Source organism: Tenrec ecaudatus, chromosome 3 (assembly GCF_050624435.1).
Source record: "Tenrec ecaudatus isolate mTenEca1 chromosome 3, mTenEca1.hap1, whole genome shotgun sequence".
In the NCBI taxonomy this organism is placed as follows: domain Eukaryota; kingdom Metazoa; phylum Chordata; class Mammalia; order Afrosoricida; family Tenrecidae; genus Tenrec; species Tenrec ecaudatus.
This window is the reverse complement of record NC_134532.1, coordinates 206,610,404-206,627,140: the sequence shown is the minus strand read 5'-3', so window position 1 is coordinate 206,627,140 and position 16,737 is coordinate 206,610,404. Positions and strand designations below refer to the sequence as shown.

The 16,737-nt window shown below is 53.7% G+C and overlaps 1 protein-coding gene across 1 annotated transcript in view; it reads right to left on the bottom strand.

Annotated features, from left to right (window-relative positions):
- Window positions 1-1,812: 1,812 nt before the first annotated feature.
- The window catches only part of FAM184B (family with sequence similarity 184 member B), a 107,879-nt gene continuing 92,954 nt past the window's right edge, over window positions 1,813-16,737 (bottom strand). Inside the window, exons 12-18 of the mRNA XM_075543595.1 lie at window positions 14,714-14,877; window positions 13,978-14,105; window positions 13,171-13,317; window positions 8,558-8,675; window positions 6,743-6,844; window positions 5,928-6,127; window positions 1,813-3,322 (exon numbers count right to left, since the gene is read on the bottom strand). Coding sequence (XP_075399710.1) covers window positions 3,229-3,322; window positions 5,928-6,127; window positions 6,743-6,844; window positions 8,558-8,675; window positions 13,171-13,317; window positions 13,978-14,105; window positions 14,714-14,877 — 953 coding nt within the window. The 3' untranslated portion in view covers window positions 1,813-3,228. The remainder of the gene's footprint in view (window positions 3,323-5,927; window positions 6,128-6,742; window positions 6,845-8,557; window positions 8,676-13,170; window positions 13,318-13,977; window positions 14,106-14,713; window positions 14,878-16,737) is intronic.

The following is a 16,737-nucleotide window of genomic DNA, read 5'->3' as shown; positions in this document are numbered from 1 at the left end:
GTGCTCTGGGTCAATGACAAGGTTCTCCGCAGTTCCCCGGGGCACGAGGGAGGGGAATGGTTTGCTCTGGAAGCACGGAGGGTCCACGGTGGGTAAGTGGGGATGGGACACTGCAACGGACATGAGTGGTTGTGATGGGATTCATGCCGACGTCGCCGGGCCAGGATTCTCCCACGACGGGATCTGTGAGGGATAGGGTCACAGCTGTGACAGAACTGAGGGAGGTTTCAGCCTGGGTGTGGGGGAGCAGCTCCCTCTGTTTCTGATCCGGCATCTGGTTCCTGGACCGGGTGTACGCCTACCAATCCTAGGAGCCATCAGTGGACTGCCGACCTGGGATTCACTTGCCCAACCTTGGGTTTGTTCAGCCCTGCGTCCCCCAGCTTGTGATCTTCCTGCTTCCTGGTTCGTTGCCCCTGCAGCCACACAGGTAGGGAGAGGCCTCAAGCTTGCCATCTGACCACCGACCCGACCTAGATTTTACTTCTACAGCTGCGTGTGTGGTTTCTTTTTTAGATACACTTAGCAAGGGTCACTAGTTTTGTATTTCTAGAGGCTAGCCTAAGGGCAGTGTTTGCACAACAGAATCGATGTTCACTGAACTTCGGTGTGACAAGTATCACCCCCTCATGGCCTCATTCCCCTCCTGCCCCGGTAAGTGCTATTAAACCCTGACACGTGGCCTGGCCGACCACGCAGAAGGCTCCTGGGATCAGCATGTCACACACCTGCTGGAGTGCTCCTTACGGGCAAGGGTGCAGGGCTGCGACTTCCCTGCTTCAGATATATGCTTGGTAGGAAATGGAGTGACAGAGTGGGTACAACGATTGAGAATGGCCCGGGACCAGGGAATGTTGGGTTCTGTTGTGCGTGAGTGCGTGAGGTCACTGCGTATGGGGACCAGCATGCAGCGGATGGCATCGTGTGTACGGGTTGGGCTGCTAACCACAAGACCAACAGTTCAAAACCACCAGCCACTCCTCAGGAGGAACATGAGGAGTCTCAGACACCCACAGAGCCCATTTTGTCCTGTCCTATCGGGTTGCCGTGAGTCGGCATCCACTCGATGGCGGTGAAACAGCCTTTTTGGACAGAGGATAGGAGGCCATGGACACCCTCCATCCTTTGACTTACGTTGCAGCTAAACAAGCCTTTATGAACTTTCCAGATTCAATGGGTCTCGCTGCTAACACCGTTGTTCATGCTCCCCATCATTCTCGCTAGCTACTTCTAGAATGACAGGCACCTCCAAAGGCTACGCAGCTAGCATTTTGGGGGAAATACCTCACTATTTCTACCTTTACAAGAAAACATCTGTAAATGCTCTGCCTTAAACTAACAAGGGAGAGGAAAACCTTGATACTGACCAGTATGCTGGCATGTTAGTCTGCGATGACAGCCACCTGCGGGGCTTTGTGGTTTGAGTAGCTGAAGGAGCCCTGGTGGCGCTGTTATGTTGGCATTGGACTGTGTTAATCACAGGTTGGAGGTTCAAACCCACCACTTTTTCCACAGGAGACAGATGAGGCTATGGATGGCAGAGGCTTTTTGTTTGTTTGGTTTGATTCAATTCAGTGCTCAAACTCAATGGCTTCGAGTCCATTCCGACTCACAGACCCCTGCTGCCCGGAGCAGTAGTGCCCTGTGAGTGTCTTAAACTAACTCTTTACAGGCAGCGAAAGCCCCATCGTTGTCCCTCAGAGTAGCTGGTGCTTCTGAACTGCTGGCTTTGCTGTGGGTTGCCGACCATGTCATCCACCAGGGCTCCTAGGATTAAACTGCTTATCTTTATAATCTGTGAATCAGAGTTGGCCTTCCTCTCAAGACGGTACTGATGTGCTGCACGATAAAGACCAAACCCTTTACCATCGAGTCCCTCCGACCTGCCCCGCTGGGCTTGGAGCAGCACATCGCCTTTTCCTCTGGGGGCTCTGGGTGGGTTAGAGACACCAGCACGTCACCTAGGGACTCTGACAACCAGGGCAGGAACTTTTTATATGAAGAAAACTGAATTAGGCTGCTCTGTCTCCTTCCTGTGGAAAAGAACACAAGCGACAACCATTTTCACTGGCCCACTGGGAATGGTTTTCTCCAAAGAGCAAAGGTTCTGACAGTGCAGAGAACAAACACGTGTTGTGGGCGCCTGTGGGGCTAACACAAGACGGTGGACACAGGCTTTTGCCCACAGAGCTGTGCTGCGTCTCAGCGCTCCATCGGAGGTCAGGAGAAATTGTGGGCCAAGGGCATGGCCAGCACCAGAAACAGCCCGCCCCAGCCCTTGACTGGGCGTCCATGCAGTGGGGGAGTGAAGCACCGGAAGGCAACGGCCCCTGTCCACCCTTGACCTCAAAGCACAGTCCATCTGGACACCATCACGGGAATCCCCAGGTTGCCATGGTTACAGACATGGAGATGGGGGTGGGTGACACTTGGTCAATCAGAAGAATCCTCAAGGGGCTTAATTCCAATTGCCAACAGGTCCCTTGAGGCATATTGTTAATCCTCGCAAAGCCCGGATGAGGTAGATGTTATCCAGTTTTTGCCTTAGTCAACAAAACCAACTCACTCTTAGCAACCCTACAGGACAAGGTAGAATGGCCCCCGTGGCTCCGGAGACTTCCATGTCATCAGGTGATGGACAGTCTTGTCAAGATCTTCCCTTCAGATGTGCCAAGGGTCTGTCCCCTTCCTGAGTAGCCCCGGCGCGCTTTCATGTGATCTCGTACTTTGTCCGACTCCTCTTCCGCTCCAGGTTCCATTCCTGCTGGACAGCGACATCACTGGTCACAGGGTGGCAACCAGCATCCTTAGGCAAAGTGGAACCCCTTTCAAAGGGCACAGTGGAAGTCACCACCAGAGGCTCTCTGGGGACAATGGTCCGACCACAGGGGATGTGTGCCAAGGGGTCAGCAGGTACATCAGGAACATTTGCATCTCAAAAAAAAAGGTGTCCCTTCCTTGGCGTTAAAGGTTCAGCCAGGTAGTGTTGGTTGATAAACGTTGGCCGGCTGAATTTTAAAGCCAAGGATTTCTCTTCTTGAATGAATGGGTGCCATATGGGACCGGATGAGTTGCAACACCAAACCTTATTTCAGCTAGCAGTTTATCAGTCATGTTACGAGTAAGGTATTTGTTGGGTGGCTGGCTGGTTGGGGCTTCCGCTCACTTCCCTCCATCAGACAGTTTTAAAAGACGAGTTTCCTCCTAGGGATGTGGCCCAGGGGCCCTTTAGAAAGAAAAGTATTTTGTGAACCACTCCTGGTGGGCAGAGCCGGGCTTCTGCTGGGCATCTTTGGGCTGGGCTGTTTCACCCTCTTGGTTCCTGAAAAACAGACACAAGTGTTTTCTTCCCTGGCTACGAAAATTATTCTGTCAGCCACTTAACACCCGCCCACTCTTGCTTAAATCTCGGCGGTTAACAAATGAAAAGGAGCTCGGAGGGAGCTGTGGGTTCGGCTTCGGGCCGCTGAGAGCCAGGTCAGGGATTCAAACCCATCAGCCGCTCCTAGAGGGAAAGGTGAGGCTGTCTGCTCCTGGAAAGATTACAGCCCCGGAAACCTTACAGAGAGCCCCTGAGTCGGAATCGACTCGATGGTAGCACGCTTGGGTTGGGGCTTTAATGCTTCACAGGGAGTCCTTGGGCGATGTGAAAGGTTAACATGCTCAGTTACTAACCAACATGCCGGAGATTGCAGGCCACTCAGAAGAAAGGCCTGGAAATCTTTTTCCAAAAGAAAAACACCAGTCAGTGAAAACCCTATGGCACTCAGCTCTACTGTGAACACGTGAGGTTAGCATACGCTGGGGCCCCCGGCCAGGGCCAGGAGCTGCGGTGACAGTTAACACCAGGTTTATGGACATTTCTTATCGACCTCTCCCTGCGGACACGCATAGGGTTGACGGAACGAAACCACGCCTTTATAAAACTTATTTTAAAACAACATAATCATATGCTATTGACTTATAACCGAAACAATATGATTGACATCCCCACGTGTAACGTGTGATATTTAACATAATACATGGGATCTCGGGTTCGACGTAGCCCAAGGGTCGCGTGGGTTGGTCCGTGTGGCAATCTCCGGTGCACTGTTGGGCTTCACATTGATGTTCACTTTCTAAGAGCTTTTCTCTGTGCTTATATGTATGACTAAGTCATGCTTTCGTGAATGGAACTGATGTACTGAGATGAATACTCCATTCATGTTCACGTCAAATCAACACGCATCCGTAAAGAGAGGCGTGCCGCACCGAGAATTTCAAGATGAGTGGGCTTAGAAGAAAATGGATTTGGATATACATTTGTCTCGTGCAATGGATAAGGGTCAGCGTACACGGTAGGAGGTGAATGTAAACAGTTTCCTTAATGTTCATTGAGGAAATCAAAATGAGTCAAAACGCGTCGCATAAACCTAGTGTTGAGAGACTGCTTGGGGCTTCACACCTATTTGTGAAATGAGGGGTTTGGATCGACACAGTGACCGCCCGGGCTCATGTTCCTACTGCTGTCTGATAGTCACCCAAAAGCGGAGTCCTTGTGCAGCCAGTCAGAGCAACCGCTGTGACAGGGATGAGCTGCCCCTAGGGGTTCCTGCCCTTCAACTGGACAGGAACAGGCCTTCTTGCTATGGAACCAAGGGGTGGGTTCAAACTGCCCACCTTTGTGGTTAGTGACCCAGCGCCACCAGGACTCCTCATTAAAGGCCATCATACCCCCTGCTACCGAGCTGATTCCAACTCGTGACTGCAGGCCACAGCAGACCTGCTCTGTGTGGTTTCCGAGGCTGTGAATCTTTACGGCAACAGACAATCTCATCTTTCACCTGAGTGGTAACTGATGGGTTTGAACCGCTGACCTTATGGCAACCGGGTGCTTCCCCCACAGCACCACCAAGGCTCCTCATTTGTGCAAATGGTCCCTGGGCAGGCGGGGCCCTTGGCAGGGGGACAGCAGAGAAGGGGGCAGCTCTGGAATGCCAAATTGCAGGCCCAGAATTAGAGCATGTGGGGCAGGCTGACCAGCAGGGAGCCAACAAGAAGAAGGGAACGTCTGCATGCTCCTGGCAGAGAAATGGTTCTGGAGAAACAGGTCTGAGGTCATCATATGCCATCAGGCACCCCACGGATTACGAGATCTAAAAATCCCAGGATGCACCACACATTAAGAAACACCAGCAATAATGGAGGAATTGGAACTATTTGGGGGCCTTCCTCATGAGGCCCAGTGGGTGCTCTTTCCTTAGTCCCACAGCATTCCGATGAGCTGCTGGTTCCCCCGTGCCAGAGGAAACAGACCCAAAGAGGTCAAGTCACTTGCCCAAAGTCACACAGCTAAGAACGAACAGGGTGGGGCTGGAATCTGAAGCCGGATCTTGTGGCCAGCGGAAGCAAGTGCATCTCTGTGTGCACTAGGAGCTGAAGTCGGCTAAGGGAGTCAGGTTGCCAATCTAATAAAAATGAAACCCACTGCCAGCAAGTCAGTGCTGACACCTGGGGACCCTACAGTCAGGGTGGAACTGTCCTGTGGGTGCAGCTTTCCATGGGAGCAGAAAGCCTTGCTCTCCTCCCTTGGAGTGGCTGGTGGGTTTGAACCACCCACCTTGTGCTGAGCAGCCCAGCACATAGCCCGCTAAACCACCGGGGCTCCTGGTGTGATAATCCCTGGGACAGAAGTTTTTCTGGAATTTGGTATGCTGGATGCTGGGTGGCTGCAGGTGAGGGGTCCTGGCCCAGTGGACGCTGGGTCTCCTGCAGAATCCCTGAGGTGCCTCGTTCGGGGTCAGACAGGGCTTGTTTCACTCTGGCGGCTGGATGACCCTTTGTCCAGGGCTGGACTGGTTTATCATTCAAAAGCCTGGTGTCAGCATGAACCCAACATCCCATCTGTCCATCAGGACACAGCCTCCTAGCTCTCCCCTCCCCCGTACCTTGAGGCAGTTTTAGCATCTGGAGCCTGGCTGGGTTTGTAGGGCCGGCCAGCGCCGGGGCTGGGGTCCAGACTGGGTGACTTGGTAATTGGAGGGGCACTGATCCTGGAGCTCAGGTCGCCACTCAGGAAGTTCTTGGCGTAGGAGGCGAGGTTTGGCACGCTGACCACTCGGCTGGGCACTTCCTCCACCCTCTTCTTCTGCATGGAAGAGAGGAAAGCTCCGTGAGTCCCAGCAATGGGTTCGTGTAAGAGCTTGCATTCTGAGCACCCCAGTTTGCAGAAGCTATGGATGACGGCGGCGGCCCCCAATCCATTTGCAGAGTCCCCACTCAGATGAGACCTCCACTGGCTTCCTTCTGATCCAAAACCAAGGATGGACATGGTCTTGGCCTCGGGCAGAGTGCCTGGGCGAGCAGACTGTGTCCACCCCTCTCCAGCAGTACCGTGGACAGCCAAGCCAGCAAACAAATGTCTTAGAAGAAGCTTAAGGCAAGGATGGTGAGACCTCGTCTCATGTACTTTAGACATGTCGTCGGTGCGACCTGTCTTTGGAGAAGGACCTGCCTGCTAGGTAAAGTCGAGGGGCAGCGGGAAGGCCGGCCCTGGATGAGATGGATTGACAGTGGCTGCAAGAATGTGCTCAAATATTAGGGACAATCGCGTGGATGGTGAAGGGCAGGGCGGTGTTGCATGCTGCTGTGCGTACAGTCACTGTGGGCAGAACCGACTCGATGGGCCCTCACCACCGCCACCTGCAGGAAGCGACAATTGAGCCGTGGAGTGGCGTGCATGAGAAGCAGTGGGGAAACTTACCTTCATGGAAGGGGTCAAATACCCCGGATGAGGATGGAAGGAAAAGGACCGGTTCCGATGGGACATGGCGCTGGGGAACGCCGCGTAATGGAAGCGTCTCTCCTACAAAACCAACACAAGCGCGTCTGTCCAGAGCCTGAACAACAGCGCTGCGCATGAGTGGCAAGAGACACGCGGAGGGTGGGGGCTCAGGCCAGGGCCCCAGATCCGCGGCTGCAGCTTTGGTTGCATTAAAGATCTTTCTCTCCTTCCACGTGGGCCACCAAGTGGGGCTGAGGTGAGCATGCTACCATGAACTGTGTCTGACTCCATTTATTTCAAAACTTCTATCTCTCATGCTCTCTATAACTTTAGTATGATCTTTACTTATTATCGCTGTCCAATTGCGCCTACCAGACCTGTAATGATGTGTTAGGGGCTGGCTTCCCCTGACAAACCATGTTGTACCGTGATAAGATTTAAGTACAGGCCCAGAGTCCATCTGCTTCCTAACCACTGCGCCTCCATGGCTCCTCACTTCACCCCAGCAACGCCAAGTGAGTGTTAATTCCTAATGACTTCTCTGGATTTCCGGATATTGTGTAGATTCTCCGGTTACCGCCCAGGGCTGGAGTCAGGACAATAAGGGGCTAGAGGGCCAGGACTAAGCCTGGGCTTCACCCCGTAGGAGATGGGCAGGGTGTTAACACAGCCCTGCCAGACCGGCTTCTATCCACACACACCCACCCCAGTCCCTAGCTGCTCTGGTTCTGTGGGACCAGCACGGGGCGAGGCAGGGGCACGGAGACCTGATAATGGATTCTTCAGTTTCATGAGTCACTGAGAGATGATAGGGCTAGGTTCAAGGTTGTGGGAAGCATGGGGGAAGCGGGGAGGAGGGGCACAGCTGGAGGGAGATTTCTGGTTGTCACCCACACTGCCATGTGTGAATTCAGCACCCACTGTCCCCCATGCTGAAGGCCATCCCCTGGGAACTGTCCTGGTGCCTCGGAGGGGTGGTCCTTGTAATAGGGGAAGGGGCCGGAAGAGACAGGGAGGAGGCCCTGGGAAGCGGAGTCACAGGGACAGGTAGAGAGGATTTTCTGTTTAAGGGGCCCTGGTGGCTCGGTTCATCTGTGAATCAGAAGGTCAAAGGCTCGAACCTACCAGCCACTCTGGAGAAAGAGGCCACAATTGGCTTCAGAATGGATTTGATGGCAAGTGGCTTCTGGTTTAGGGGCAGCTCTGCAGGCGGTCGCTAGGAGTCAGTATTGACTCAATGGCAGAGAGTTTGGTTTCGGTTTGTGAGTTGGGCTGCTGGCCCCAAGGTTCAAACCCACCAGCTCTTCCAAGGAGGAAGATGAGACTGTTCACGGGAAGATTCCCACTCTCTGAAACCTGGGCGGGCAGGTCTACACTGTTCTATGGGACCGATTGGAAAACAAAAAGCAAAGCACCTCACTGACACTGAGTCAATTCTGACTCATTGTGACCCTAGACGACAACTGCTGCCCAGAGGATCCTGACTCACGGGGACCCTGCAGGACAGAGGAACTGCCCCCGAGGGTTTCCAAGGCTGTTCATCTTTCCAGAAGCAGACTGCTTCACAGTTCCCCCCTGGAGGGACTGCTGGTTCAACCTGCCAACCTTGACTCCCAGCTTGGTGTCTAACCACTGGGCAACCAGAATCCTTTCCACACAGGAAACCAACCCAGGATCCTTTGGGAGGGGGTTTTGCTGGCCATATCAAGATGAAGCTGGTAGGTACCCAGGAAATGCTGGGGGGGCAGAGTCAAGGTCCCTGGTGAGGTCCCCAGGCAAGGCTCACAGCCTCACCGTGAGCTGCTTGATGATGTCCTCTCTCTCCTTCAGGCGGCTCTGCAGGCGGCCAATGAGCTGCAGGTCCTCCGGCTGCGACGCCCCCTTCCCCGGCTGCTCCCTGGAATCTCTGAGCCTGTTGTAAGCAGACTCTCAGTTAGTCCCCCAGACAGAGAAGAACGAGTGCTGGGGGATGCCCCCTCCCACCTTGGTGCTTCCTCTGAGCAGGCACTCTGCCACAAGGAGGAAACTGAGGCCCAGAGTCTTGTCCGGGCTGCAGACGCTAGCCTGAGCTGTCCGGGCTTCAAGGACAAGGAGCCTGGGCTCTGGTTCTTCGGGAAAAAATGATTGTGGTGAATATGTGAGGGGGCTTCAGAGAGTCTAGGAAACTCCCATCCTCTCTGGATCCCATTCCCCCCATGCTTTTTGAAGCTTCCTTGTACCCAGCAAAACACAGCAACTCAACACCTTCGGGAAGCACGGGGACATGCAGGACCCTCTCGGAGTTGTAAAACCGTCTCCCAGTGTAATAGCCTAAATAAAGCCATTTTATATTAAGCAATCATTCTGCACCAGTCCTAAAGTGCAGCCTCAGGCCTTATAAAAAAGGGGGAACCAAATAACCCTCATTCCTAAAAAAACCCCAAAAAACCAGCAAGAGACTATCCCGGACCAGGAAATTGTGCAACTGCAAAGTCTGCTTCTGTACCAAGTTACTCAGTTGCCCTGCTCAACAGCAAGTCAGCAAGTTCTGCTTCTGTACCAGCTTGCTTGCACAGCTCAGCAGCTTAATGAAGCCTTATAAAACCCCAGGTCTGTAAGCAGGGGGACCGGCGATCCATTTTTTCTTTTCAGGTCGCTGGTCCCTACGCAGGTTCTTCGTCTTCTTTTGTTACTAAACTTTTCTGTTTATTTCAATCTTACGTCTCAGTTGTTCTTGTCTGGCTCATGTACAGCACCTGGTCTCTCCGAAGCTGCCCCTCCCCCACTGGCCTAAATCCACCGCCACCCCTCACCCCTGCCCCAGCTGTCCAGCCGCAGTTGGGAGCTGTCCATTTGACCCCGCGGACAAGGGGGCTGCAGAAAAGTCGTGGGGAACGCCATTTTGGTTCCATTTTCCCATGGGCTCTTTGAACCCCCCCCTTGTGGGCACTTCATCAAAGAGTGGAACTCAAGGCAAACATTTTACCAGCAAAAGCGTAACTGTCGTCCAGTTTTAAAGAAGATTTCAGGGGATGTGGTTGGTTTATAGTTTAAAAATGATCTTGGGGCAATAGTTGTGGGGGGTCCATCCAGCCTCCAGGACTCCTGAAAACCTGAATGCCATGACAACTGGGAACTCTGTTCAAGGAACAGTCTGTATTAATTAAACTGAAAACAAGAATTTGACTGAAGGAGCCCTGGGGGCTCCCCCCCCCCTCCTGCATTAGGTCGTGGGTTCAAACCTACCAGCCACGCCTCGGGAGAAAGACCAGCCGGCCAACTTCTGTAAAGACAGACATGCAGCCTCAGAAACTCTATCTAGGGTTGCAATTGGGCCCATGGTGATGGGCTTGGTTTTGTTAAATTTAAAAACAACTGCAAGGGGGTATTTTTTGGTGTAAAGTTTAAAGATGACTTCAGAGTAATAGTTTTGGGGGTGCATCCAGACTCAATGGCTCAAGGAGCCTGGTTTTGTGAGCATGTGGCTGCTGCATTCAGTGGGGTGTCAAGACCAGGGAGTAGAGGCCCAAACATCCACCCACACCTACTGACCTTGAGTCAATTCCCATTCCTAGTGACCCTACAGGGCAGAGGAGACCTGCCCTTGTGGGTCTCTGAGGCTGTAGATCTTTATGGGAGCAGGCGGCCTTGGATTTCTCCTGTAGAGAAAGCTTGTGGGTTTGAGACACCAACCTGGATGTGGGCAGCCTAGTGGTTAATTCCCTGTGCCACCAGCCTTAGCCCTGGCTGCACCAAAGAGCCCAGGGCCAGAAAACAGGGCCACACCTGGCAGGGTTGACAGTTGCTGGCGTGCCTCTGTTGCCACCTCCTGGCAGATCTGGGACACCGCATGCCCTCTCTGGGAAGTCAGAGAGAATCCCTCCAAGAGCTGGGGACTGAAGAGGGCCTAGACTGCCGTGGTCACAGCTCCATAAAGAGTTGTCCTATGGTTGAATACTTTTTCTGGGCTATGTGAAATTTGCCCACAAGCCTCAGCTCCTTCCTCTTCCCAATGGGCATTAAACTGGTTGGTTATGAAGATTCAGTGAAATCAAGGGCACCTGGCACATGCAACTGATAAAACCTCCCACGGGTGGCTTCTGGATGGTTTGCTCGGCATTGGAGAAAACAGAATAATCCTTAAGCGCACAGGCTTGGAGTCAAAGGAGCTGCATTTAAACTCACCATGTGACCTGGAGCACTACAGTGACCGGTCTCCCTGCCTCCACCAGACTCCACCATCATCTCTCCACAGCCAGAGTGACCAGGTCAGTCAGTCAGCTTGAGGCCGACAGACTCCCCAAGATTCTCCCTGTGAGCTCTAAACCTCGAACCAACAAGAGCCGAGGGTCACTTCTCAGTTAAATAACATACTGGCTCAGAACAAAAAAAACCACTCTCATGAGCACAGTGGACCTTAAGAAAACACCATCACTACGAGGCCAGGACCAGAGGTTGGAAAATACGGTCTCGATGATGGGAACAAAGCTGGAGATGACATGACAGGATTTTGCAAGACAATGAGTTGTTCATAGCAAGGACCTTTTTTCAACCACGCCAGGTGGACGTCTCCAGCTGGGATCCAGAGTTCAAGCTGACTGCATCCGTGAGAAGAGACCATGGGAAAGCTCACTCTCAGCAGCCTGAATAAAGCCGGATGCTGACAAGGGAGCAGAGCATGAGCTGCTCATATGTAAGTTCAAGTTGAGGAAAATCTGAACAAGGCTACGAGAGCCAAAATGTGACCATGAGTGTATGCCGCCATTGAGAAGAAAGGGAATGGCCGAACACTTTGCGGTTTTCACGCAGAGCCTGTACATGGACCAAGAGGCGTTTATTCAAGCAGAACAAGGGAAGAATGCCCGGTTTAAAATCCAGACAGGGTTGGGTTCCCTTACTGCGCTCAATCAATAGGTCTGCTACCAAATAATCAGAGAAGCCGGACTGTCTGAAGAAGATCGTGGTGAGGGGACCTGCCGCTTGACGTCGAAGACAGAGTCGAATGACGCCTGGCCCGGCTTCAGAGAAGCTGGATGGTGGGAGTTGGCTGACCAAACCCTCTCTCGATATGTATTTGGACTTGTTTGATTGGCCTTGCCATAATTATTTGGAGTGCTTTTGTGCAAGATTCTAAAAAAGTTTATCATCCAGTTTTCCCCTTTCCTTATCTTGGTTACCGCATAGGGGGCAGAATATGGCATCCCCCTCCAGGAAATAACCCAAAGAGAAATAGAGTTCCTCGCCCTGATTTACCTCATACGAGGGCTTACAATGAAAATGGCATAAGAATAGTTAACAAAGGAGGTGTACAGGTTCCTTTTAGAAGTTTAAGTTTTATGTAACGGTTAGCTGGTTGAATGTGGGGCCTGTTGTGTTCCCTGAAAACACACACAGTATTTTTTCAAACAGGAAGGTAAACAAGAAGATGCCACATCTACTTGAACCTCAGCTCCCCTGGGACCGGACATTCCCTGCGAACACAGCCAAACATCATCCTCCCAGCATGCCCCCCTTTCCTTTGGCTGGCCCACTCTCAGCCCACGGCACCCTCGGGCTGTTTTCAGGCCTGTGCACTTCCTCCAAAGGGATGGCCTGTCCCTGCCAGACGTGCAAAATGCCACCCTGGCCACACTCTGCATAGGGCGCCCCGCCCTCCCGCCCTGAGTGTATTGTGACCGAAGCCCAGCAGAGCTCTTTGTAAGGTTTCATTATTGCAGGAACCCCCCCACGCTCCCACCCCCACCCCCACCCACCTACTTTTCCAAAGCTGATTTCTGCTAACCAAAAGCCATCCGGAGAGGACATCCGCTTTTACAACAGAGGGTGAAAGCAAAACCAGTGCTCCTCCTCTTCTGGTTTGGCTGTTAAAGGGGCGTGTGGGTGAGGGCAGTGGTGCTCCTGTTGGACTTTGGGGCGATGAAAGGAGCAGGTCAGACGCAGACAATCAAGAGCCTGCCCGGAGACGCCACAGAGCAGGACTCAGAGTGCGCATGCACAGCAGAAGGAAACACTTGGGGGGAGTTGAGCCTGCTGTAAAGCCATCGCAGTCATCTGTTATACTGAACCTCTGCATTACACAGCATGATGTCCTTCTCCAGGGACATGGGGACAGACAGACGCCATGTGGAGGTCTCCAAGCAACCCTATGGATGGTAGCGAAGCACACCCAAGGGCCTTCCCCCGCAGCGGACAAAGAACCACTCCCCACAGCGGGAGCCCTGGATCCAGGCTGCTAGTTTCTTTTCGCTGAAATCACCCACCCAGTGGTATTCCTGATAGAGTTAAGACCACTCACTCTAGTTGGTCTGGGCCTAAGGGCGTTCCTGGGGGCGGGGGGGTGGGGGGAGAGGGCAGGTGCCAGGCCTTCCGTTTTAAAACCAGGGAAGTTCCAGGGACGCTGGACTGTCTGCTGTGGGGGCCACACTTACTCTGCCTCCAGGGCAGCCAGCCGGGCCTGGAGCCGGGCCTGGGCGCTGCTAAAGTCCGCCACCATGGTCTGCATCTCCTCCCGGTGCTCTCGGCGCAGCGCTTCCACCTCCCGGGCCTGCTGGCCCTGCTGCTCCTCCTCCAGCGACCTGGGGGCAGGCGGGCAGCAGTTAGAGCTGTCCTGGTCCCAGGGATCTGTTCCCCAGTGTGCTGGGTGTGCGTCCTGGCGCCACAGCCGTGGATGGGAATGAATCTGGGCAGCCTGGGGGGTGGGGTGGGGGGTGGTGGCTCAATCCATTCTCGGCTTCCAGCACCTTCCTACTCAACAGCTTCGAGAAACAAATTCCTGGCAAGGTACATGCTCCCTCCATAATAAGTGGACTGAATGTTAAGAAGTGGCATGTATCGTTAAAAAGTACCTTCTGATGACAACAGAAATAGAGGTTCTGAATTCAGGAGTCACAATAGATGGCTGCACATGGATCAATAATGATAGCATTGTTGTTGGCGTCACAGACATTACTCCTCATTGTGACCCATAGGACAGAGTAGACGAGGCTTTTCTTGGGCCTAATCTCTTTGGTGGGTTACGCCCTGGACTGCCAACTCAAGATGAGTCGTTCTACTGCCACAGATTTACAGCCTCGAACACACGGCTCTAACTGGTCTTATGGGATCGTTAGGTATCAGAACCGATGCTAGTTGTTCGTTGTTTTTCCTCTGGTGGACCCGTAGGGGAGCCAGACAGCAGATGGCAGAGGCTGGCCCCCAGCCAGCAGGGCATCTGGGGCTCCCGCAGACAGACCGACCTGAGCTGCTCGCGGAGCTGCATCGCCTCCTGCCGGTGCAGTTCCACCTCGGCCCTCAGCTGCCACACCGCGTTGCTCGGCCCCTGCTCGCAGGCGCCCGTGGTTAGGGAGTCAGAGTCACCTCGCTCCTGCAAAGGGACGGGCCTTTAGGAGGCGCAGGATGGACATGTGGACATGCACACCAGATACCAGGTCCACAGGGGCCCAGGCAGAGGCCCGGGGGTGCCAGCTTGGAGCACACCGCATCTCTTCAAGGCTGCTGCTTTGGGATCTGGCCACACCGGGTCCTGAACTGGTTTACGGATGAACGCAGTGAGCCATGAACCCCACTGCCTTCTGCCTTTGCCTTGTAGGCTCCCTGTGAATGGAGACCTGAAGGCCGGCTGAGAGAGAGCCCTGGGCATTTAGGGGAGCGAGGTGGGGGCAGGGGGTGGGTATGGAGGAGTGCCACCTGACCCGGAAGTTCAAGGAGAGCCAATGCAGGGTCAGGGAGGCCGAAACCTGGGGTCTGGCTAGGGGTATTGAGTGACCCCAACCTTGAGTCCTGCCTGGAACCCGCCTAGAGTCCATGGGTCTGTTCAATAAGCACACACAGTATTTAGGTCCCTAGACCTAGTCCCAGAGGGATCTGGCAGGAGAGGGATCTCCCCACATCAGACCCTGAAGTCTATCTTCCTGGACTAATGGCTACAGCCCTAAGAAGCACCTAGTGGAGAGATGTTGGCAGGACACTTACCTGGGTGGTGAGGCCTTGGTGTCCGCTGTCCCCTGGAGACTGCGGGCCAGCCAGCTGTTGACCCGAGTTGCCCAGAGCCCTCAGCTGGGCCTGCAGGGCCACCAGGTCCTGCTGGTGCTCAGAGCAGGCAATCCGCTGCTCAGACAGCTCCTGCCTCAGGGACTCTGGAGAGAGACCAGCAGGTTAGAAGGGCTGCAGGGCTGTAGTCAGTCCTGTCGGGACAACAGACTAGGGTGGGGAGCCAAGTGGGTTGGAGGGGCAGCTGCTGAAGGCTCTGGGTTGAGCTCCCTTAAACGTAGTCCGAGATAATAGTAAGAACAGCTACCAAGTATTGAGGACTTTCTCAATACAAAAACCCAGACACATAATAAACAAAACAAAAATCCAACCCAAGTGTTAAAAATAAAAAAGATTACAAACCTAAGTAAAATAAAAACAGGACATGACTAGAGTTACTGTAGAATAATTAATTTAACCCCACATTTCCATCCCTCCCTCACTCTACCTGTCCACCCGCCCACCCATCCTGTCCTCTGTCCATCCATCCTGCCACCTGTCCATTCATCCTGCCATCTGTCATCCATCCTGTCATCTGTCCATCCATCTTGAGTCCAAGTCCTAGTGTACCAGGTACTCTGGAGAACACAGGTGCACCCAACATTTCACAGAGTGTACTGAGTTCAATGGTGTTCCCCAAATCCATGTCCTACACACGACCTTTGGAAGCAGGGCATTTGCAGGTGTAAGTAGGTAGCATGAGGTTTTACTGGAGCAAGGGGAGATGATACCAGAGCAAGTTCACAATGACAGGCGTCCTTAAAGACCCTGACAGAGACGAGGGAGGTGGCCATGGGAAGACAGGCAGAGGCGGGAGTGATGCATCTGCAGGCTAAGGCCCAGCCCTGGGTTACCAAGAGAAAGTCACGGAGCAGATTCCCCCCTGGAGACTTCCCAGGGAGCTTGGCTCTGTGTTTCTGCTGAATGGAGCCACTCAGTTTGGGGGACTTGGTTACAGCAGCCCACACTGAGTCTGGCGGAGGGGTCTAAGACAGACACTAGAACTGGAGCAGGGCACCTAGACTGTCTCCTGGCACCTGGTATTCTGGCAGGTGCCCCTCTGCCCCCTTCCGTGCTTCATCGTCATGATACAGTCCAGCAAGCTCCTTCTTCCTGAGTTGCTTCCCAGGGCTTGCGTTGCCCCAAAAGCACAGGGCTTCTGGGGGGTCAGAGGGGCTGGGGAGGGGTGTCAGACACATCTGTGTCCACAGCTGCCATCGCAGTTGGTGTCACCAGGGCTTGACCAGCCTGATCCACACCTGGGGAGACTTGCGCCCTGTCTCTGGCCCTCCATACGGGGTTTCCTTACAGAGGGCCCCTTTAACAGCAAGCTCTAGCCTGGGATGTTGTCGTATGTGCTGGCTTACATGTTGCTGGGATGCTGGAAGCCAGGCCACCAGTTGTTCAAATAGCAGCAGGGCCACCATATTGGACAGGCTTCAGGGAAAGGTCTGGACCCAAACTAGGAAGAAATACTTGGCGGTCCTGTTGTTCGGTGCCATCGAGTAGGCCCCGACCCATAGCAGCCCTACGCACACAGTGAAACACAGCCGGTCCCTCACCATCCTCGCACTTGCTCTTATGCCGGAGCCCTTCAGGGCAGCCACAGGGCCAATCCATCGTCCACAAGTTGCTTGGTGACTCAGCGCACAACAATCAAGCACTGCCTGATCCTGCACCATCCTCACACTTGTGGTTATGTTTGGGCCATTGTTGCAACCACGGTGTGGATCCATCTTATCAAGGACATCATTCTCGGTAAGCCCGTTTGATGGAAGGGGAAAACGAGGCGCAGAGTGACCTGGCCCTCTGAGTGGCCAGGGTGAGAAGCCCACATGGTGCCTGGTCCTCAGCCAGTCCTGGCTTCCGGGTGTGCCTGAAGCCTCGCTTTGGGTCTAGGTGGTGGGGTGCATGTTTGGGTGGTGGGGGTGCATGCTGGGTGGCGGGTGCATGCCTGGGTGGTTGGT